Source organism: Acanthopagrus latus, chromosome 1 (assembly GCF_904848185.1).
Source record: "Acanthopagrus latus isolate v.2019 chromosome 1, fAcaLat1.1, whole genome shotgun sequence".
Taxonomy (NCBI): Eukaryota; Metazoa; Chordata; class Actinopteri; order Spariformes; family Sparidae; genus Acanthopagrus; species Acanthopagrus latus.
Window position 1 is genome coordinate 20,258,180 of NC_051039.1, and position 23,400 is coordinate 20,281,579.

The 23,400-nt window shown below is 41.9% G+C and overlaps 1 protein-coding gene across 4 annotated transcripts in view; it reads left to right on the forward strand.

Annotated features, from left to right (window-relative positions):
* The window catches only part of LOC119022564 (cytoplasmic phosphatidylinositol transfer protein 1-like), a 75,696-nt gene that overhangs the window by 37,549 nt on the left and 14,747 nt on the right, over positions 1 to 23,400 (forward strand). For all 4 annotated transcript variants that reach the window (XM_037103564.1, XM_037103573.1, XM_037103584.1 and 1 more), the window contains 2 exons: positions 18,501 to 18,649; positions 23,101 to 23,189. In XM_037103564.1, the coding sequence (XP_036959459.1) occupies positions 18,501 to 18,649; positions 23,101 to 23,189 (238 nt within the window). The remainder of the gene's footprint in view (positions 1 to 18,500; positions 18,650 to 23,100; positions 23,190 to 23,400) is intronic.

The following is a 23,400-nucleotide window of genomic DNA, read 5'->3' on the forward strand; positions in this document are numbered from 1 at the left end:
AACATGCATTGTGCAGCAACAGCAGCTGAGCTTTCAAGTGAAGGAAAAACCAAGGCCGCAAAAGGACTCATGAATGATGTGAGCGCAAAGCACACTGAGTGATGTGCAGCCAAGGAAACAGCAGGCACAAAAGGGGTTCACTGACATTTTAAAGCTAAGCAGCTCTAACCTAAATCTCGATGCTGGTCGTAGCAAAAGCAATCAATACAAAATGAGATTTTAAGTTAAATATTAAACTTCAACGTCCATGTGGCAGCTGTTTTATCAGTGGTTTATTTTACATTATTTACACCTTATAAAGGTGAAAGTGTCTGCAGTTGAATTCCTTGAAATTGAAATAGTTTATTGTTCTGTGAGCTGTGTGTGTGTGTATGTGTGAGAGAGAGAGTGTGTGTGTGAGAGAGAGAGAGAATGTGTGTGTGTATTCTCTTAGTCTGAATTAAGCCTGCTGTTTAGCTAAAGTGTCAACTGTCAAATGTGAGTTTGGAAAAGAGCCTTGACTTTATTTCACACACAAAAACACACTGCTCCATGTCCTGCTAGTGCAGAGAGGTGCTCTCAGTGTTTCCTTTACTTTACATGAATAGTTCAACATTTTGGGAAGGACATTTGTTTGCCTTGTTGCAGCTGTTCTACGAGAGGTCGATGCCACGCTCAAAAGTCTTGTCATCACCGTGAGGTTGCCAGCCAACCTGCAGGGACTCCAGGAAGTCACTGTGCCCGGTCAAGAAGTGGCCTCGCACATTTTTTTTTTTTTTCCCCTCCATCGATTGAAATGACAAGTGAAAACATGCTTACTTGTGAGCTTCAGAGGTGTCGGTGAGCTTTGGAGAGAATCAGGCTAGTTGTTCCCTCCTGGTAGCTTTGAGTGGTATCAACACACTCGTCTGACTCCTTTCATGAAAGTGTCTTTTTAAACTTGAGCTGTTTCTTTTCAACTCAGTTGTGGTGCCTTGGTGATGATGACTAATAATTTTTTTTTCTATGAATATCCGGATACAAATTATACATAACACGCGTCTTTGGCTCCTCTTTGGTTACACGTACCCAGGTGGTCAAATTCAGATCTGGGGACAAAAAAAGAAATGGCACCACCACACAGCATTATGCTATTCACACTAATTAGAAGCCATCAGATTGTCGTCACTTGAGAGTGCGTATCAGAAGTGGAAGGTGTGACTCTCACCAGTGTTCACAAATAGAGCTTTGTGTATCAATTTTTAGAGGCGCACATTCAAGAAAGTTGAAGCGCTAGCTCGGGGACAGTACACGCAGATGCGCCTGTAAGCCAGCGTGCAACTGCGGTTGATTGTCTGTCTGTTCGGTGTGAACGAGTTTTTGCTGTCACCGTCTCCTGGCTTTTGTGGTCACTCTGCGCCTGTACATGTTGTGCTCATGTGCGAGCACCTCTGAGAATTGAGACGGGAGGACAGGAAGCGCTTTAAGTGACCGCGCGCATGCATTCACACTGCAGACTTCCGTCTTGAGCTCTAAATTGCATTCTGCAGAGCGGTGTGAAAACCAGTGTCTGAAAAGTAAAAATACTGTATGCTAAACTAACTTCGTCCATGGGTCACGGTGACTCTGCGAAGAGAACATGTAAGTGCTTTAGCAGTTCAAAGAAAAGGGTGAAAATGAAAGACAGATTGAAAGTCTAAGAGCCCCGGAGAATGTCATGGAGGTGAAAGGAAAATGATATCATGAGATGGGGTAGAAAGTGAAAGGATGTAATAGAGGAGCGAGTGAGGTGACAGAGAGAAAGCAGACGAGACGGTTATAGTTAGGAGAGGTAATGGGACCTGTGAGACAGATGGAACCGACCGGAGTGCAGCGAGCGCTGTTTGGTTGTGTAAAAGCATATAAAAGCCTGATTACTCGGACAGCACCAAGGCCACTCCGATCAGTCGCCCCCTCCTCATCCTCCTCTTCACCAGGTTTTATGGCTCTTTAAGGAGATTTGCTGTCCACTCAAGGCCGCTGTCAGTCTCGCCCCGTAAATCATTCCAACTTCAACACGGTTCCTTTCTGTTTGCACAAACGTGCACACATTGTAATGTTGATTTCAAGATTAGCTGTGTTATTTGTAGCATGTTTAGCTCTTCAAACCTCTGTTTGGCTCGAATATATGGTAGTTCTGTTTGACCCTAAAGTTCCTTTAAACTTATTATCACACAAGCTATTCTCATTTTAGCCAGCATCATGGCTAAATATGTGTGACTGACTTTTTCGTCTAATACGTATCATTATCGTTTATCTCAGAAGGTACTCTTGCGGGTTGAAAGCTTGATAATTGATTTACTTGTACTGCTATTTGTTAATATTCTGCTGATGATGCCCCTTTTAAGGAACCAGTCGAGTAAGTCAAACGAAAAGAAGGGACAAAGGTATTATAGCAACAAAAAAAAAAATCAAGTTTTCGGTGTCCCTTTTTTCAATAAACACCAGTCAGATCCCTAGGCTCATGATTCAGTTTGATCATGATTCAGCTGTAAACAATTTGTGTGTTTTTAAAAATACTCAGTGTTTTTCATTGCTCGCAGATGATCTCTGCCTCTTCCAACTTACCTCCTACATAAAGTATGGAACATCACGGCATAGTTGAGGCTTGACAATCAACAATCAACAAAAGCTGCAGACTCGATTATGCTCCGTCTCTGCATCTGTGCAGAATCCTCCACATCGGCATGTCGATGCATCTTTATTATAGAGAAATTTCCCCAACTCTAGCTGAAGGGCGTTGCTGTGTGTTCTAAACCGGTGGTCCGCTTTGCTCCAGCACAGACTGTGAGTCATTTATTCCAGAAGTGGTTGGACATGAGAGGGTTTTATAATGTGTAATGATCTCTGTCCCATTTACAAAAAGGGGAGAGTGGCAGCGAGAGGCAGAGCTGTAGCACTTCATGTATGTGTCCTTGGTGTGTATGGATGTATGTATGTATGTACGTATGTATGTATGTGTGTACTGTATGTACTTTCTCCTGCAGGCATGCACACATGGTTTACATGTGTGCACATTCACACCTGTTTGTTTGTGTGTCTGTGTAACATGCCCCCACGTGTGTGTGTGTGTGTGTGTGTGTGTGTGTGTGTGTGTGTGTGTGTGTGTGTGTGTGTGTGTTTTAGGATGGTTCTCCCCTCGTTAGAGGAGAGCTAACGGTTTGTTTACATCCTCTCAAGTTTCGGGGGGATTTACAGTCCCTGTGTTGGCCAGTGAGGACAAGGAGGGCGGCTCTACAGGAACCGTCCTCCTCCTCTGTATCCTTCTTCTCCTTGTCCATCCAGCTTCTCTCTTGTTACATCCCTCTCATGCTTTATTCAGTCTCTCTCTCACTCTTTCCCACTCATTGTCTTGCCTCTCCATCATTCGCTGTCATTCCTGTTTTTCACTGTCTCATTCCTTCCCTGTGAAATCTGTCCCGTCCCATCTAAATGTAGAGCATCACTTCCCCTTTTTTCCCCTCCACATTTCATTTAACACTCCGTTCTTGCTGTCTGTCAAATTTGTTTTCACTCCATCACTCCTTTCATTTGTCTTGGTGTGGGCCTTTTCTCTCACTTTCTTTTCCATTATCCCCCTCTCTCCTTCTCTTGTCCCCGTTCTGGCTGGGTCCTGCCTAACTCTTCATATTACTCCTTGTCTCCCCCTGTCCTCGTATCCATTTTTCTCTTTAATGTGCTCAGGGTTCTGCTCCCCTTCTCCTTTTTTGTGTGTTTTTTTGTTGTTTGCTGCACATCTCCCTCGGATATTAAAAATCAAGTCCCATCATAAATTGGTTATGTCGGAGTGCTGCAAGTTTTCAGTCTGTACCTCAAGGATAAAAGCAAAGAATCGAGGAAAGCTTTAATGTAACATAGCAGCAGACCCTTCAGATCGGTGTGCCGACTTCTTGCAGTCCTCATGCTGGGAGGCACCGATTTACGGGGTATGTAGCTTCTAAAAGGACAGTACCGAGTTGAAATAATTAGCAAACCTTTTACATCAGTTACAAATGTAATGCATTCGTGCAGGTGATAGTCTAGATAGACAGAGGCATTATGTTTTTTGTCTTGTCGGTCCCCAGCTGGCCGTTTCCCATTCTTGTTAAATGTGATTTCTCAGGAATGCCTTTAGGGAGGTTCTTCAGCTTTGGCAACAATATCCACTTGGGCTCAAGGATGAACTCATTAAAATTTGGCAGTCAAAGCTCAGACCGCTGTGACCTCACAAACACATTTTTGGACATTACTCAAGTGTTCATATGCTAATTATGACAAGGTCAACTTCACTGTGACATCATAGTGTTCTGCAAAAAACACTATTTTGGCATTATTACAGCGTCATAAAGAAGGGGACTGCAACTTGACTGGTACCTGGAGGCTAATTTTGAATTTGAAACATCAAAACCGGTGAGAAATGTAATTTGCCTTTTGACTTCCCTGATATCAATTTTCATTTATTTGATGAAATTGAAACCCACATGCAGTGTGATAGCAGTGGGATATTAATTAGGCTGCTCTGACCTGCCACTTACCTCATTCAGGTTTCTCTCAGAGGCCTTGCACAGCCGTCTTTTTTTTTTTTTTTTTTGGCATACGTAGGTCGGCAGGAATGAATTGTTCTGAATGCGGACTCGGTGATAGGTTAATGAATACAGCCAACTGAATAATTGCTCACACTGGGAAAATGACAGAAAGTGTGCCAAAGTCTGTGTCATTGAGGCTCTGGTGGAGAAACAAACTGGTGTAGAGGAAGCACTGGGATAAGTGATTGTTTAGTGCTGCTGCTGTAGGTGGGTGAGGAAAGAGGTGTTGAGTGTTTTTGTGTGTGTGTGTGTGTGTGTGTTTGTGTGTTTGTGTGAGGGCACAGTGTAATACAGATTATCACTCACAAAGTAATCCGCACGTACACACTGTTGATGGAAGTGTACATCTGCCCACTTTAAAAAGACAAAGCCAATGACACACAGAGAGCATTGAGCATATGTTCTGCCCCCCTTCAGCTTGCTACACACACACACACACACACACACACACACACACACACACACACACACACACACACACACACACACACACACACATCACGGTGGCATGTTGCTGAGTGCTCTTCACACCACTCTCTTGTGACACACACAGGCTGCAGCAGCTGCGGGCGCCCATCTGCAATTCATAGCACAACTAGCATGACCTTCACCTCAATGCCAACAGCTAACCGGGCCTTGGCCCAGCTTCATACAGGCCGGGGATTTGACTCGACTTCCTTTGCCGTTATGAGCATTTTTTCATCATTTTTTGGTCCGGACAGGTGTAACATCATCCTGACAAGCCAGCATTTGAATATGCCATTGAGGGAGATTTTAATGTGGAAATATCAGCCGGGTATTCTGGCACGTCTGTATTGCTTCATCTCCAACTCCTGGGACAGCCGGTTTCCAGTAATAGATTACCTTTTGTACTCAATCCATATCTGCCAACCTGTATCCACACGCCTGTGCATACCAATTCAGAGTGATGTCACAGCAGCATTTCTGTCAATAAGCAACTTATATTTTTTTGAGAGTCTTACCTGGTAAAATCCTTTATTGATTAGACACTTTATCAAAGTCAAGGATTAAAAATGTATCCCTCCAACACTCTCTATTTCTTCATGTTGTCACGACCAAAATCTTCTCTGCAGGAAAACATCCCTCTAACTGTCTCTGGCATTGAATTTGTTAGTGTTAATGTGCACTGTGCATCATCTGTGTGTGCATGTGTGATGAAATGATGAATAATAATAGTCAAGGTGATTAATAGCTCCGTCTGAGAAGAGACGTGCGTCCCCGGTGTACGCCTCAGCTGGCCGGCACTTTATCCCACATTAGCAGGAACTTGAAGCTGACAGGTATCAGGTTGAGTCACAGGTGGGCACCTCGGCACAGTTTGTTTCACTCAAAGGTCAAGGGACCCGCCATCAAAAATCAATACACAACAGTTGGAATCAGTTTTTGGAATATTTATCCCATTTAAATGTAATATTTCAGACTTGTGCAGGTTTTACTGACATTGCCATATATACATGATACTTATTACCATATTATGATATCAGATGCTATTTAGCCTGAATCCAATACAAACACAAGGGTGTAATTTAAGCTAGTGCTACCATGATGCTTAATTTAGTCACAACATCATTTGGACGCATTGCTATTGAGTTTGATACAAGCGTTCATGTCCTCCTCAGAATGAAGTACAATATCCCCGTAATTATTCGTTCACATCAGCCTTGGCTATTCCTTGTGTTACTGGCTTGTACTGAACATGCAGTCACTGGTTCCTTGCTGTACAACTGTCCAACCTGACGGGATGTGTCCCTTTCACATTGAGCAGGTTCTAAGTGAGTTATGTAGAATGGAAACTGCTTCAACATGTGTAAACGTTACACCAACAGATCATTTTAAGCCAAAACATAATCTTCCCCTCACCCTGTACAAGTGTTTTTTGTGCCTGAGCATACCCAGATGACAAGTACAACGTTGTCACAAAACAAAAATAGGAAGTTGAACCTTAAAATTGCATGAAGAAATGTAAAGTTTCAACATATCCCTAGTTTTCAGGAGGGTTACATTGCAAACATGTATTCTTGTTGATGAAAACAACAGCTTTAACTTCTGCATGGTTGATTTTGAAGAAACACATCTGTGAAAAGTTCAGATCTTTCACAGCAGACTTGATGTGACGGACTGGGATGAGAAGCACATTGGAAAACTTTATTTGATATATTTTTTTTTAATCACAGTTCAGCACTCCCCCAGCTTCCAGCAGACATTGTTATGAACCTCTCAGTTAAACCTCTTGTGCCAGTGTTATAAGCTGGCGCAAACACAGACAACGGTTGTCTTCCTCTGCAGACAAACACATACAGTAATTTATTTTTCTCATACTCTCAAACTCTACCCTTGGGAAGACAGCAGGGAAGGTTTGGAGAATTATGAGGCTTGTTTTTCAGGACAGGATTGTCACATGCTTCTCTGTCCTGCTGCGTTGTGTCTCTGCTGCTCAGGTTTTTCCAGCCTGAGCAACACCGATAAAGTATATTTCTCTTTCTCACTCATACGCTATCATCGCCATCTTATTATTGTCTTGTTCGTTTGCCCTTTCTCCGTACTTTCTTGCCTTCATGCACGCACGCACGCACACACGCACACCCACACACACACACACACACACACACACACACACACACACACACACACACACACACACACACACACACACACACACACTAATTACACTCTTGGTCCAACTATTGACTGTCAGGCCTACAGCTGAAGGATAATCTTATCTAGAGAGAGCAGCCCAGAGCACTGCACTGCACACTGCTGCCCAGTTGATTAAATGTGTGCAGAACAGGGGAGAATATTGTGTGTGTGTGTGTGTGTGTGTGTGTGTGTGTGTTTGTGCGTGAGTTCGTAGCAATGTGTGTGTGCCTTTGCCATCATAGGTAATGAAACTGCAAAGTGATGGGTCCATAGCTGTGCCAGCAGTATAGGATTGTGTATGTATGCATTCGAGTGCGTGTGTGTGTGTGTGTGTGATAGATGGATGTTGGAGAGGCTGCCAACTGGTGTAATCCTACCTACACGGTTTACAGAGCTGAGGTGAGATTAATGAGTTTATTCATTTGCATTCTCAGAGTGTATATCATTTCTGTCCACTGAAAAACCATGCATCTCCATATCTGGTGATTCTGAATTTTTCAGATAAACAGAACGATTAAAATGTTCCTTTATGAGTTGGGAAAATTATTTTACTTCTTAAAATAAGTAACCCCTTTATAAAGCCATCGGATTACCTTATATCATTGCCACAAAGCCCCAAACAGACCTGTTTTTATTTAGAGAGAAGAAGCAACTCATTTTTATGATTTAGAGAAGTTGCAGTGAGAGAAAGACTGCGTGGTTTGAATGTGGGTGCGTTGTGAATTTTGGCTTTAAAAATGTGTGTTAGACCACGGGCTGATTTAAAAAAAAAAAAAAAAATGTTTTTGGTAAACCATTCTGGCAGCTTCTTGTTTCTGATCTATCTAGTTTCTAATCCAGCTTCTGTAAGTGTCACACAGATTTCAGGCACTATTCTCACAGGACAGGCTGACAACATCGCTGGTTAATGCAGCAACAAATGGTTAGGATGTTAGAAACTGGATAACCTGTCTGGCCCCATGAAGTTCCCTGTGGGATCACCTATTTGAGCCACTGAAAGTCAAAAGGGAAAAATCAGCCAAAGAGTAAAGCACACTAGTTTCCTATTTAGGGTTTTTATTCCTACTAATTTACTGATGTGCCACCTTCAGAAGTAGTTAAAAGAGCACTCGTCTATCCAAAGATGTGGAATCAGAGTTTTTTTTTGTTTTTTTTTTTTAAATAGATGTAATCTATCGGTGGGTTCCTATAGTGAGAGAGGCTTTATTCTTCTCACGTTCCCCCTCGTATCCTGATATCGGTCGTCTCAGCTTAGTCCAATATTGCACCCCTGTCCACATTCCTGCCACCTCCCTCCATTACTCAAGCCACTATCACCCCGCTAATGCAGCCATCCATCATGAAGTGCCCAGAGCTTGTGGGGGCAAGGGGTGGGGGTGGGGGCTGATTAAAGAGATGTAATAAGCACAAGGTTTTTTTTTTAAATTGTTTGATGTTCACGATTTACCCAGAATTTTGCTTACTCAACCTGCCTGAGCATCAACTATGACACCGAGATATCTGTGGGAGGTTGAAAAACTTTGATATCTTACTGGGTATCGCTATAATTGTATTCATACCTGTGGTGCTTATCAACACCACTCTGGTTTGAATGCAATCGTTGACATCAACCTGCGTTTACTGATGATAGTTTTATAAATCTTTCCTGAGCCCATGTAGTTATAATATACTCTAATACAACAAAGTGGTAATCCTCGCCCCATCTTTGCTTGTGAATGAGTGAATCAACTTTCCAATCTTTTGTTGCCTCTGTCCCAACTTGTAGCAGCCATCAGATTCCAAATATGCATATATTTATACAAATCATTGAAACTGATGAGGTTAAACACTGAATATGTTGTCTTTCTACTGTGTTCAAGTCAGTGTTTCCCACACATGCAGTTTACTTGGATAGGCCACCCAGATCCATGAACTAAAATTAACTTAGATATCAACAAAACAACAACAACAATGATTCATAAGGAATGGAATGATTTTGACTATGTAAATTCCCATTAATATTTAATTTTATCTGGTCTGAGCCATGTTTCACAAGCGCAGTTCAAAAAAAATTGATCTGATATTTGGGTCCAACACTCTCACTGTGTGAGCTGCATGCCAGTAGGCAATGTTTTTTTTAAATAGCTATTAATAAAATGATAGCCTGCCATTCTGCTTGAGTTACCACAGGTCCTCAGCATGTGATTATTACAGCACTATGTACATACATACTTCACCACACTGACTCATTCACGAGGTAACCATGGAAAGCACATTGAGCTCATTTATACAAGCTGTGAGCTGAGGAATATTTTCAAGTGTTAGCCATCCTCTACGTCGCTATTTCATCCTTTCAGGCAGAAATTGAGCATTTAAAATGACTTGAGCTCCGGGGTAAGAACAGTTTTATTATTTCCTCCAAGGTTGGATCAGAAGTTGGCCTTGTTTAGGTACCAGCCAAGCACAAAATGGTCTCTCTGTGGTGCTCCTGGAGGGCATTAATATGGCCTTCTACAAGTGGAACACAGTGATTAGCAGAGCTATTAATGTAGCTGTTGCCTCACATTGACATTCAAATTGAGAGGTGTACTGACCTGGCTGCAGAGGAGCAGTGCTGGTTAATTATGTCCTCACTGATACTTTTGTTGTTCACAAGACTCTTTGGCTGATGCCGAGGTCTTCTGCATGCAGGAGGTCATTTATTCTGCTCCTTCTGCTAAGGTTCCCTATAAAAGGTGATGTAGGCTTAGTGGAATATAATAATACAAGCTGAATAAAAAATAATGATCTTTTATTGAAAAATATCTTTTACTTATTTGGCAAAATCTAACTTGTTCCTTGAGATATTGCTACTTTCTTCTGGTGGGAAACCTCCATTGTGCAGTAACTAGTCTTAATACAAGTCTTAAGATGGAATCATACTTTGCCAAATTGTTTGCCAATTATACCAAAATGGCAAAATGCGGGTTTGTAATATCTCACAACATTTAACGACAGCAGAGATGTGTTGGTTGCATAAAAGACAAGTTATAGACTAGAATAGTTAAACTAGGTGCAACTCATCCCCAAGAACAACAACAGGCTGAGCTGATTCAATGCTTGTGACTGGTGATTGATCCAGTGTTTTGCCACCCACCTATGATCCCACATCCACCTACAGTACATTCAGAAGGCTTCCATCACTGTGTTTGTCCGAGCGTGCCAGCGAAGCCCAAGTACTTGAGGCGGCTGCGTGTTTGACGGTTGATGTTGTCTTACAGAATAACGAGCGAGATGATCTCTCAATGGACAGAAAATGATTTCCACTCATCCCTCCATCCATTCTCGCCTGTCTTGGTTTATTGCGCTCATTCATTGAGTTCCCTCTCTCCATCCTTTGTGCGCCGAGGCCTGTGGTGTGTGAAATACAGCAACATGCAGCCTGTTAATCAACTCCTCCTCTCCCTTCTTACTGTTTCATTCCTTCCTCCGTTCCTCTCCTCTCTATCTGCTGACTCTCCCTCTCTTAAAATTCGTCCACTGTCTTATCCAGTCATTATTGCTTGCTTTTCATTCTCTTCCCCTCCTCATTCTCACCCCTTCCACAACAGTGCTGTAGCTTTACGGATCATACGCTCCTCTCTTTCTACTCCCCCTTCTCCACTTTCTTAATGATGGTGCTATAGCAGCATTGATTGCACAGAAATGCTGAGGGAGTCCAGATAGACCACATATTGATTGATACAGCTTAACGCTGCACTTTTGTTTATTCGTATTGTGTTTCTCCAGTCTGGTGATACGTCTGGCCGTCTGACAGCTTGTCTAGACTCTTTTAAGCCCGTAGAAATGTGAGCAGTTTTGCACAGGTTGATCTTTTTCCATTTTTGTTGTGTGTGATGAATGGAAGTACTTGTGTTTCTGGTGAATTACTGGTTGGTCAAGGCCTGTGCTATTATATAGAAGCACTTCAGGTGGGCAGAAACAAATGAGATGAAAATGAACTGGGTTGAAAAATTGAAAAATAACTCAAGTGTGAATGATTTAAATGATGTCTAATGAAACTACTTGTTCTGTTTCTAAGGGTGAGTCCCAGATGTGTTGAATTCAAATAAGTGGGAGAAAATGTGAAATGATCTCTCACTAAGTTAAAAACCCACCTTGATGATCTCTTTTTCTATAATTGTAGTTGATTGTGTTATTGAACACCTAATTTCGAATCAATAGTCAATCAGTCCGTCACAATTACACCACAAATTTTAAAATCAGTTTTCTTTTCTTTTCAAAATAGATACCTAACGACAGCTGTTGAGTATATCATTATTGAGAAAAATATTGCATTTGATTGTTCACATGGATCCAAACAGTTAGCAGTTTAGCTGAAGACCAAATATAACAAACGCACACATTAATGGGTTGTATTGATCCAGTTTATGAATGGAATTGACGCCAAAACTGTGCTGTTAAGCGTTGTTGGCACTTACTTGGAAATCTGAATGCGCACGCCTCACAGCAAAAGAAAAGGCCGTTTGAGATACGAAAATGTTCTTGCATTGCATTATTGCATTTGTCACTTGAAGGCATCACCACAGCTCAGGTATACTGTATGTTTGTGTGTAGAGCCATCATACCAAGTGCTGTCTGTGACAAATGTCAAAGAGCGAATATTGGACATGGAAACCCTTTAGAATGAAGCAATGCATGAGACTACAAAGAAGAAGAAAATGTATTTGTCAGTGATTTTTACATCACCTCAGCAGTAACTTGAACTTGTGAACTGCACCTCGTCAGCTACCAGTCCACTTCCATATTGTGGCCTGTAGCTGGACTTGAACCGGCCACCCTCCCATCCCCAAGCCAAGAGTCTCTAACGACTGAACTACTGCCACCCCCTTTTTTTTTCTTCCAAATTTTTTAGTTTAGAAGAAGAAATGTGTACTTAATTAGTTTCAGACTTCCAGTCCAGGTGAATATGGTATGTTCAATAAAACCAAATGAAAACTAGGTTGTCTTGACTCTGTCTGACATGACTAGAAATATCTCACCTGACTGTCAAAACTAGCAGCAACTAGTGAGTCTGTGTGCCTCAGCTGTGTTTGTAGCAAACCAATCTTTTACACAGTGGTTCCATTCAGAATAAATACATGGCGTTTGTACATTTTGTGTGTGTGTGTGTGTGTGTGTGTGTGTGTGGGGGGGGGGGGGGGGGGGGCGATAATTTGTATTTATTTGGGTTTCAGGTACCTAGACCAGAACCTTCTAATAGGGGGTGATGATGACAACACACCCCAGTTTATGGTCATTGATTAATGAGTAACAACAAACTAGAGTGCCTTGTCATCAGACAAATTGAATAAAGACAAGGCGAACACTGGCCTCTTTGTGCTGGCTGCGTCATGTAGCTAAATGATCGATCACGCTGTGAAGATTCCAGACAAGAAACAGAGTGACTAGTACTTGAGCGCTGCGGCGTTCTCTCAAGTGATTGCCTGTTTTGCTTCTATGGGGGAAAATAACAGGGCTATTCAGCCAGTCAGTACAAGCTTTTATTTGTTGTTGTGCAAACCTCCCCTCTTACAGAGCCGTCTGTTTTTGGTCATTCATGGTCGAGCACATTCATCACGGTGTCCTCAAACATTTATAATTGTCGCACCTCACGAGAGGCCTAGACGATATATGCATGGCCTTGGTATTTTTAGAAGTCGGTGACCTCTATGGCTCATCGATGACGAAATGAACGTTTAAGGACATCTCTTGTCTGAACAGACATTAAATAGGCTGATGTCACACTTTACTGGCCGTCTTTATTTCTGTCTGTCTGTGCCCCTGTCTCATTTTCTGCAACTTTGTCCTCACGTGTGAGCAAAGGACTCAACAAAAACTCCCTCGCCCTCCTTTTAATTCCCCCCTCAGCTTGTCCTGAGTGTCTTTCAGTCCACACCACTCGCCTCCCTCATTTCATATGTGGCATGAAGAAGAGGGATGGGGCTCGTCTGCATTATTTACAGTAGCTCTTAACCTGGCAGGCTCGCACTCACTGCAGCCTGGAGTTGTTTTTAGAAATGCTGGCATTGCTTTCGAGACTTCAAGGAAAAGGTGAACTTTTATTAATGGAGCTGATGTGGTGGCGGATTAGGAAAGGAGGGACTGACTTGGCGGGAGGTGACGCAACAAGAAGGCGTTATGCAATTTGCTCTGGTTGTTGCTTGTCAGGGATTGGAGAGGTAATGTTATAACTTTGGCTCATGAATGCAGCATTAATAAATTAACACACAAATGGGCAGAGGGCTTTTTCCACTTTAAACGCTGAATTATGTAACCTTCTCTAACATAAGCTCCGCCATGTTTGGATTCATACATATCCGAAAGCCTGTACGCCTTCAGTGCGATCCTCTCAACATCCCCTATAATGAATTCATTGTGACTGAACTGAATTGTCTCAGAAGTTATCATATTACTGGTAGAAAGTGTTTACCACTAAAACACAGACCTCATTTTTATTGAATGAATGTACTGATGCACTTTCCTCGTGCATGGCTAAACAGAGGCTACTGCTGTTACCAGTGTTAGATAACAGATGAAGATTAGTAATTAAGTTCAGAACTGAAGCACTGGCTGTGCCGTTCAGAGCCTCACACTGTGTCCAGGTCATTTCAGGGTTGATCCCGCAGACGCTCAGAGCGTCCCTTATCTGTGCTGCGAGTGTTCCGCAAATGTCCTTTAGCTTGATGCATTTCATAATGTTGCGACATGACAGCTTCGCGCTCACCAACTTCTGCTGAACTTTTTAGTGGCTTGTTGGTTCTGCTCCACTGCTGCTCAAGATGGTCTAGGAAGATGTAAGCACAAGTGGCCGTCAAGGAGTCTATAATTAATTATTTTATATTAACAATGTATGACACGACTACTTGTTATCTGGAGGGGGTTGCTTGTAGTCATGAATGAACCCCCAGAGAATCATCACCTGACTCTGCAGTTCTCCCACAAAGCTTTATAAAGTGTACGTCTTTCACCAGCCTCTACTTCTTCTTTCTATGTATATTACATTCATGCATGACTTGGCCTACCCCACCAACTTCTAGAGAAAATCTGTTTTGCATAGCCTAGTTTTCTCACACCAAGCCAATTGATTGGAAACGCGTCTGTTTCACCTTTCTCTTTCTTTTCTTTGTTTGGTGACATTTCGGAAGCTTAAATCAAATTAGCTCGATAATAAGATAACGACATGGATACTGCTTTGGTTAGAAAAAAATCCTCTGTAAGCTTTTGTACTCTGCATCAAATGACTTACAAACACAGTTGGCAATTAGCTGCATGGACATAGTGGAGCATGTAACAGCTAAAGAATGAGAAATTTCCCTCAAGGGCTGTTTGAGACATCAAACGTGAGTTAAGAGATGATAAAGTAAATACAATGTCAGTGTTGTATTTACATCTTCTTTCTGCCGCCCACAAGTTCCCATGAAAACTGTTACCGCAAATGAATTAAGGAGGACACACTCAATTACTTTATTTCCAAAGAGTTGAATGAGGTCACTTGTAACATTCTCAAGTCTCAAGTCTTTGTCTTTGAAATAAAACCTGAGCTTGGGATTAATGGAGGCAAGGGCGAACAGCTAATGAGTGTAGCCTGGTTTTGTCCAAAGTTCAAAAACATGCCTACCAGCGCACTTAAAACTCACTAATCTGATCTTACAATATAAAACGATTGTTTTCGGTTGAGATACTGTGCAGCTGTAACAGTTAGACCATGCGGCTCCCTCTAAAACTGCATAATGGTGTCAAAATAGTTGCAGAGAAATTTACCGTTGATTGACGAATGAATTAGTCAAGTATTTGTTTGGGCGAAAAAACAAACGTCCAGAGATTTCTCTTTGATACTGTGGGTCTGCGTTGCTGTCACTGTGTAATCAGTTGACACCAGTAGACAGAAAAGCAGACACTTTTCTGGCCGTGGAAGAGGTCAGCCACGCCTTCAGTGCCTTAATAAGTGTTTGTGCCTGATCTTTACCTGCTGCTGTGTCCGGCATTCCATTGGGGGAATTTTGTGTTCACATAACCCTGGTAATGCCTCTCTCACTCCTCTCTCCGTTCTCTCTCGGTTGTGTCTTTGTTGTTGGTAAAGTGTGTGTCCTTTTCTGATACCTCACGTATACCGTTGTCTGGAGACTTGGCGGTCTTGCGGCGAATAGACACACAGGAAGTGAGTCATTGCATCGCTGCCCTTCCACAGTTTCACTGTGAAACTAGTTTGCAGTACCACAGAGGATACAGGGTCCAGGTGCTGCAGCAGGGTTTTTACCCTTTTAATGACTAGCTTGTGAATATAATGAGCTGAGGAATGTGTGTTTATTTTTTCAGATTGACAGTGTTTCATGTTATGCAACATTCGCTGGTTGTCTATTTGATGATTGTGGGAGTGTGTTTTTTGAGCATGTGTGTCTAGGCACTGTCAGTTTGTGTTTGAACTCATGCATTCACCAGTCGGCTGGTCTTTTACTGTATTACAAAGTATTTTCAGATCTATCCGTCCTTGGTTTCAGCGTAGCCGAGCCCAGGATTCATGGCTGTTTCCATATTCTAAATACAGCTGGGGAATCTTCCCTACATCAAATTGCAAGTCTTAAATCAGTAGGAGAAAGAAGTATGAGAATGAAATGCAGAAAGGAGGATTTTCATTCCTTGTACCATACTTGAATTATTCCAAATCAATCAAAAGCTGTTCTAATTCATCACTCTTGTCCTGCAGCCCGTTAAAGCCTCTTTACTCTTATCCAATGATTACCGGGGGACAATTGGCCACTGAAAGCTCTACTGAGCATAAAAAAAGGTCATCGACACACCTCATAAGAACACTGAGGCTCATTTGATACAAGAAATATATCGTTGAGTATGCCTAAATATTGTGGCAAATATTGAATTGTGTTTTTTTCAACAGACTATTAGCTCATTTCTACAAATGCAAGATTTTAAACATGCTTAGTATATTGGATTGCATGAAAACATGAAAAGGGATGTTAATCCGAGTCAGCACACTTGACCCTACTACATCCACTATGACATAATTATGGGACAGTGGGAATTTCGTGTCCTTTTATTTTTCACTTGGATTCAACCTTAAAAAAGCTGCTCTCGCCAGCTTTTAGTCTCTATTTTTGATGTTTATTCTATTAGATTTCGTGAAGCATCCCACATTATCACAAAACTGGCTTTCCGGGAAGCCGTAGATGCCCCAACTATTCAAATCCCCCTGTGATAGTATGTGTTGTAGCTGCTTGCTTTAGCATTCTTCCACCATGCTTGGTCTAATGACCCTGCAGGACTTTGCATAATTGTTTCATTTATTTTAGCACATACTGGCAAAATGTGCGTATCCATCAGAGAATTGCAGCGGCAGCTAGGCTGTGACACCGTTTTTCAGCCCCCTCGGGGAGCTATTCTGGGTGAGCACCTTACATTTCTCCCTGACAGCAATTCACAGCACAGCCAGCAGCCGGGGCAGGTAAAGGTCAGGGAAAGAGGAAATGTGGAAACTAGGGGAATACAGCTGATTTTAGCTCTCCTTCATTAGCGGTGCCCTACTCGCACTCTCACTGAGACTCCTTTTACTTTTTAGCACACGTGTGGAGGAGCGTATAGTGACTGAGCAGAAAACAATGAGTGCAGCCTCGCTCACTCTGAGCCTGTAACGCTGGACAAAGTTATAAGCATCGATGGCCTCCATCAAACTATCTTTTTCTTACCGTTCACGCTTCATTAAACCTTATCTTCCAGCTCTCTTACTCAGAATCTGTAGTCGAACATTTCCAGTTGTGTCCATTTTCTCTTTCTTTGATTTAATTCCGGCCCCTCGCTCTCTTTAAAACTCCTCAACTTGTCCTCCTTTGATGCTCCTCGGGCGCTCACTCCCAGTCAGCTTCCCTTTCTCCCTCTTTGAAATCATTCTTTCATTTCCATATCTTTCCTACTCCTTCCTGGCTTTTTTGTCACCAACAGAAGCTTTGGATTTAGAAGATTAAAGATCAAAAGCAGACAGAAGTGCGGCTTACAGTCAGTTACTTGCGTGAATAATGTGAACAAGCTGCAGGGCATCAAAAACTAAAAGATGTTATTGCCTGGCCAGAGTATTTAATTAACTGAACACGGTCCAGTGTGTAACAGTGGCACAGCGTCACGCTCATTGAGTCGCTCAGCCGGACACCAACAGAGAATCTGGTGTTTTTATTGAGGAATTTGCTGCAGAGGCTCGGCGTGACTTTACTTTGTTTTCTGACCTTTTCTCAACTAAGTCTGCAAAATAAGGCTGACTCAGGGAAAAACAGATCGTCTGCCTATAAGATTGCGGAGGAGTTGTTTCCCACTCTGCAGCAGAAATAAAGGCAGCTGAACTTTTTTTCCGATTAGTACTGAACCTTTTAAGTTTCATTCATGCCTGCACAAGTTATAGTTCGGAAGTTATCCGAAGGACCATTATTGAATCTGAGGTACTTCTTCAGACCATTTACTATTCAACATTATTCATTTTGAGTCAGAAATACACTCAATTCTGATTTTATAGCTGGAGCAAAAAATGGTAAAAAATGATAAAATTGAGACAGTGTGAGTGAGATAGAATTTTGCGTTCTATTACCCTTTTTAATTTAAAGTCCATGGTGTTTCTTTTATTATCACCAGTGTTTGTGCTGTGATTACCGGCCTCCTGTTCCTGTCATCATTGTGCATGATAATAAAGTATCCACTACTGGTGTGATGAAGATGTTCTATGATAATGAGACAGGGTTTCACTTCTTCAGCTGAAACTGTGCAAGTTGCATACAAATTTGCCTCAGATCCATTTGTAATGAATGTCACTAAACGGAATTAATTTGTGTTGCTCTGTGTGTGATTCTCTATTTTTTTCCCCCCATTTGAGAATTGGGTTGATTTTTCATGTATCCAAATGTTACAAAAATATAGTTTAGTACATTTATTATTGCGAAACTCAAAAAAACACACCATTGGTTTACTGTGCTACAATTCTGTGTACACTAGATGGTTATATTTATATATTTATATTTATATTTTATATATATTGTCACCTTTTGAGTTTTGATGGAGATGGCAGTAACTCGATACTTGTACACATTAAAAGATTGTTGTTTTGAAACTGCAATCAACTTGACACTTGATCTATGAGCATTCTTGCTGTCAACATACCTGTAAATCTTTGACTTAACTTTGTCCCCAACTTGTTACACTCCGTACTAATGCTTCCAGGTTAAGTCTCCTAAAGTGGCCATTGTCAGACGATAGTTTGTGAACCCGTTGTTGTGTTTTGTCTTCCAGTACCGGATTGGGCAGCTGTACATGATCAGTAAACACAGCCATGAGCAGAGTGATCGAGGGGAAGGGGTGGAGGTGGTCCAGAATGAACCGTATGAGGACCCGGAGCACGGCCAAGGGCAGTTCACAGAGAAACGAGTCTACCTCAACAGGTCAGTGGCACACATTTTATACACGTGTTTAATCTGAGTGTTCAGTAGTCTTACATTCAACCAAACATGAGCTAAATTACTTGCCATTAATTTATGTAGCCAGTTCATGACAGTGTATATGTCTTTTATCAGCAGAATCCTCTGGTCCACAGGAGATAAGTTGTCACTGGACAACATGAGGCACCATGGTTGAACAGTTTAAGAAAAGATAGGTGTTTTCCTGTCTCCCATTTACAGAAGCAGTGAACTGAACTGCTGACAAAAAGATGGGCATTTGATACAGCCTTGATGATCAGGAGGCATAAATCTTGATATTAGCCCTCTGGATTCTGATAGGCTTCTCCAACAGGCTAACATCAGTGTCAGCTACCCCTCCAGTTAGGCTGTGGGTCATAATATTATATTGTTCATATTGTTCCTCATCTTCATCGTCATTGTCATACAGACCTAAGAAGAGCAGTGCTTCCTTTTTTTTTTATTCATGCCATCCTGCCCTCAGTTACGATAGTTTTGTCATATTTAGATTCCTATCCTTAGAGAAGACATTTTTGTATCCTCAGAAAACATGTTTCTGCTATGCCAAAAATCCCAAGTATCTTAATTTTAGTAGCTTAACTGAGATAACATAAACGTTACATTTTCTGATATGTGGCCAATTGAAGTATATCTGCATATCAATTGGCAAATATTACATTCAGTCACTGGATAAGGCTGTAAAGGTTTGCGCGAACACAGATACACCCGCATGCCCTAAAATTAATTTCATGTCAGTTTGTCTGAGTTACTTATCCATCATGGTTATTTATCACCTCACACTGAGGCATCTCACTGCCTCCTGCGATCCTTTGTATCCATGTGTTCACACATGCATCTGCATGTACAACCAGTTTTGTTACATCTACATGAATCACAGACAGATGACAAAGAATGGGGTGGAGTATATGTGAAAGAAGAAAAGAAAATTACTGTGAGATGGAAGGAACAAAACATAAGGGCAAAGGAGGGGAAAAAAGAGGGAGGCACAGAGATGCTGTAGGCCATTTGTTTGAGCACAAATACCTGTGTCAGCGTTCGCAATGCCGAGGAACTAATTATGTTGAGTCAGCACAGCTCTGCTCTTCAGAGGAGAGCCGAGGAAGAAGGCAGAGGGAGCAAACAGAGATAAGTCAGGCTTCTATTCAGGTACTTTCATCCAATTTGCTCTCTCTATACCGCAATTGCAGAAAAAGGCATTTTTTGCATTTGCTCAAGGCTTTGTTTGGACGGTAAAGGAGTCATGGTCTGAATAGCAAACAAATGGAGGAGGTTGCTTTGTGGTTTATTGTCTTTGCACACTTATTCAAACGTAGCTTTTGTTTCTGAGCCAAAAAATGTCATCCATGACAGCTTCTTAGATAAGCTCACGCCATTACAGCAGGGTGTTAGCTTCTCCAACAGGCGAACATCAGTAGTAGCTTCTCTAATGGGCTAACATTGGTGTTAGCATCTCTAACAGGCGTACATTGGTGTTAGCTTCTCCAAAAAGGTTGATTTCTCAGGATGAACATGAGGCGATGCATAATTGCCACTTCTTTGAATCGCTGCGCTGGAGAGGTTTGCAGTTTCCCACGTAATGTTCGAGCCCTGTCACAAAAGGTGATTTGTTGTAGAGTTGTTTGCCTGACAGGATGCAAAAACATAAGACATTAATGTGAATAATCACCTACGACAGCCCCGTACAATCTGTTCATATCCATCTGTGCTGTAGTACTTGGTGACTGTAGTACTGAATGAAAAAAGAGAGGACACACATGAGCAGAGAAATGGAAGACGACAGTAAACAAAACTCTGAGCGATTTCTCGATAAACAAAATGTTGTAGATTAAACAAATATATTTATATCGAGTAATGAACAATCAAGATAGATAATGTTACAGTAAGGATTTTACCATTCATCTGGTTCTGCAGCAGCGATACATTTCAGCTCTGCTTCAGCAGCAGGGAAGTCAATCTGGGCTCGTTCTGTCACGCCTCAACCGCCCCATTACCCTCTCAATCTGCCTCGTGCTGTACTTCACTATTTGGCCCAATCCCATTCGACCTGAACATCGAGTCCATGCTCGTTCTGTCAATAACCTTCATTAAGAGTGCAGAGGGGTTGGTTGATTTTATGAATAAAGTGTTTCCTTTCCTTTGACGTGTTCAACTGAACTAGGGTGTTTTTTTCCTCCTTTTCTAAATACGAATACAGGCGTTGGTGTGAAAACTCCAAGTGGCAACCCACCACGCTTGCACGTTTTGAAATGTGGGCCCCCGTCCCAGCATGCTATTGGCAAATATCTTTAAAAGAACATGGAGGGAATGGGAGAAATCAACAGATGGGGGTGTGGGAGGAGTGTCAGTCTCTTTTGTTGGGAGAGAGAGAGAGAGAGAGAGAGAGAGAGAGAGAGAGAGAGAGAGAGAGAGAGAGAGAGAGAGAAAAAGCCTGCCAATGTTCACACAATGTGACCATCGAAGGCTGTTTTTATTCACAGCCGTCACGATGCAGTGGGCGCCATTTTTGTCTTCCTTAAGAAATTGTTCTCCATGTCAATCAAATTCGGTAGAAATGAAGGCAGGCTACATAAAAGCATGTTCACTTTTGTGTTTGACACATCTCATAATAAAAGTTCTGAACGCAGCCTCAATTATAGTCTTAGCAGAGTTCATGGTTCAAAATCGGGGAATGTCAAGCATGAATAGTCACACACAAAGTCCCCCGGAGTCTACATGTTGGCAGTGTACTGTACCTCTTTGAACAGGGAACACATGGTAGATGATGTCCCGGCTGCCAGAAGGGATTCAAATGCAAAGTTTGACATTTTAGGAATTACGCTGCTTCACTTTCTTGCTAAGAGTTTGAGAAGATTTATACCACTGTCATGCCTGTATGGTAAATATGAAGCTACTAACTGCAACTGGTTAGTTGAGACGTAAAGACAGCATACCTGTCCTCTTTCCAAAACCAGCACCTGACCCGAAGCACCAGATGGTCTGTTTCACAAAACTCAGGAAAAAAAATCAGGAAAGAAGCCGCTCAAAACTTTTTTTTTAAAAAAGTTCAGGCACTTTAAAAAAAAAAAAACTATATGGCAGATGATTGTACGAACCACTTCAACCAATCAGATCAACAGTATGTGAGTGCTTCTACCAGCGGAGCCCATTGGTAACGCCAACTCTTACTGAAGTCAGTCAGCAGTCTCTTCCATTGAGAAAAGCCTTAATGGCTGGTTTTAGCTCTCAGGAACTTACTGTGCCAAGCCAGGTTTGTCCATCACCCTTTAGATGAAAGCATGCCCACTTATTTATGACTGAAGCCTCCACAACTGCGTAAATTCATACACTGAATTACGTCCCGTCAGAGTCTATCATGCCAATAAGTAAACATTACCAAAGCCTAGGGAACTGGCTGCCTTCCACAGTGAGGAAAGAACATGCTAGGGAGCTAATTGTCATGATTTTCCGACTCCCTCAGCTGTCATATTTTGCAGGATCAGTGTGATGGCAGTTTCCATTACATGGGAATGAAGCAGTCAAAGGCTTTTGTCATATGGAATGGGGAGTGTTTTCATCTGAATTAGGTTGGAACAACAATGGACATCGCCCAGTCCAGAAATAGTCCAGCCCATAATCCTCCAGTAAAACCATAATGTTTTGTTTTTACACTTTGAGACAGATTAAACAAAGGAGATATAATGTGGTCATTTGCAAGTTTTAGAGGAGCTGTTGGCAGATTTGGTTATCTTTCAGATAGATGTACTGTATTTTCCCTCTGTTTTCAGTATTTGCTCCGAGCTATGTACATGGGCAGTGTTTCATGATTAGTCCGACTCTCTTGAATATTGTTCGCAGTAGTCAAAAACAGTGAAACAGTGAAATGCTCGTCATGAGGGGATTTCTTGAACAAAGATGTTTATTTTACTATGATATAGGCCCTATGGAGTGACAAAGAAAAGCAGCGACTCCTCAAATTGATAGGGACTCCCTCTGACTCATTACTGCCTTAGAGGTGCCCTTGAGCTGCTCAGTGGTCAGCAGATCAGACTGTTATTGGAGTGAGCAGTTTGCAGGTCTGAATGCTTGTAACTGTGTGAATGTGAGCAGGGTCTTACTAAAAAGAGAGCAGAGCTTTCAGCTAAAATGTTCTGGATAAATCACATTCAATACAATCTCAAAACATAGCATTATGAGGCTTGTGTATCGTGTTGTATAATCTGTTTGTGTTTGATTTCCCATGAATTAAATCTTCTGGAAGCATTTTGTTTTCACACCATCCGTCTATCCTTTGAGAAGACATTCCTTTAAGAAGTGGAACATTTTGGAAGATTGCCGTGATAACAGAAAAGCAATTTCAGCCCAGTCCCCGCTTTCCTGATATGTTCTCACAGTCTCTCTCCTAATATGTCTCTTTCTGTCTCGATGTCTCTCTGCAGTAAATTGCCCAGCTGGGCTCGAGCAGTGGTTCCGAAAATCTTCTACGTGACAGAGAAAGCATGGAACTACTACCCTTACACCGTAACAGGTGAGCATGTGTGTTCACTAGGTCGCATGCAACTTTTTACTTTTTATGACCGGTACCACAAAACGACCTCTCAAATCAGTTTAGCTTCTCTAACAAAAACAGCCTTACTTTAAAGGTGTCATATGTAAGAAATAGCATTAATGAGCATTAACGCGAAGAACTGCTAACTGCTGCAAATTGTAGCTGCTGTTTGCTAGTTAGCTCAGTTAGC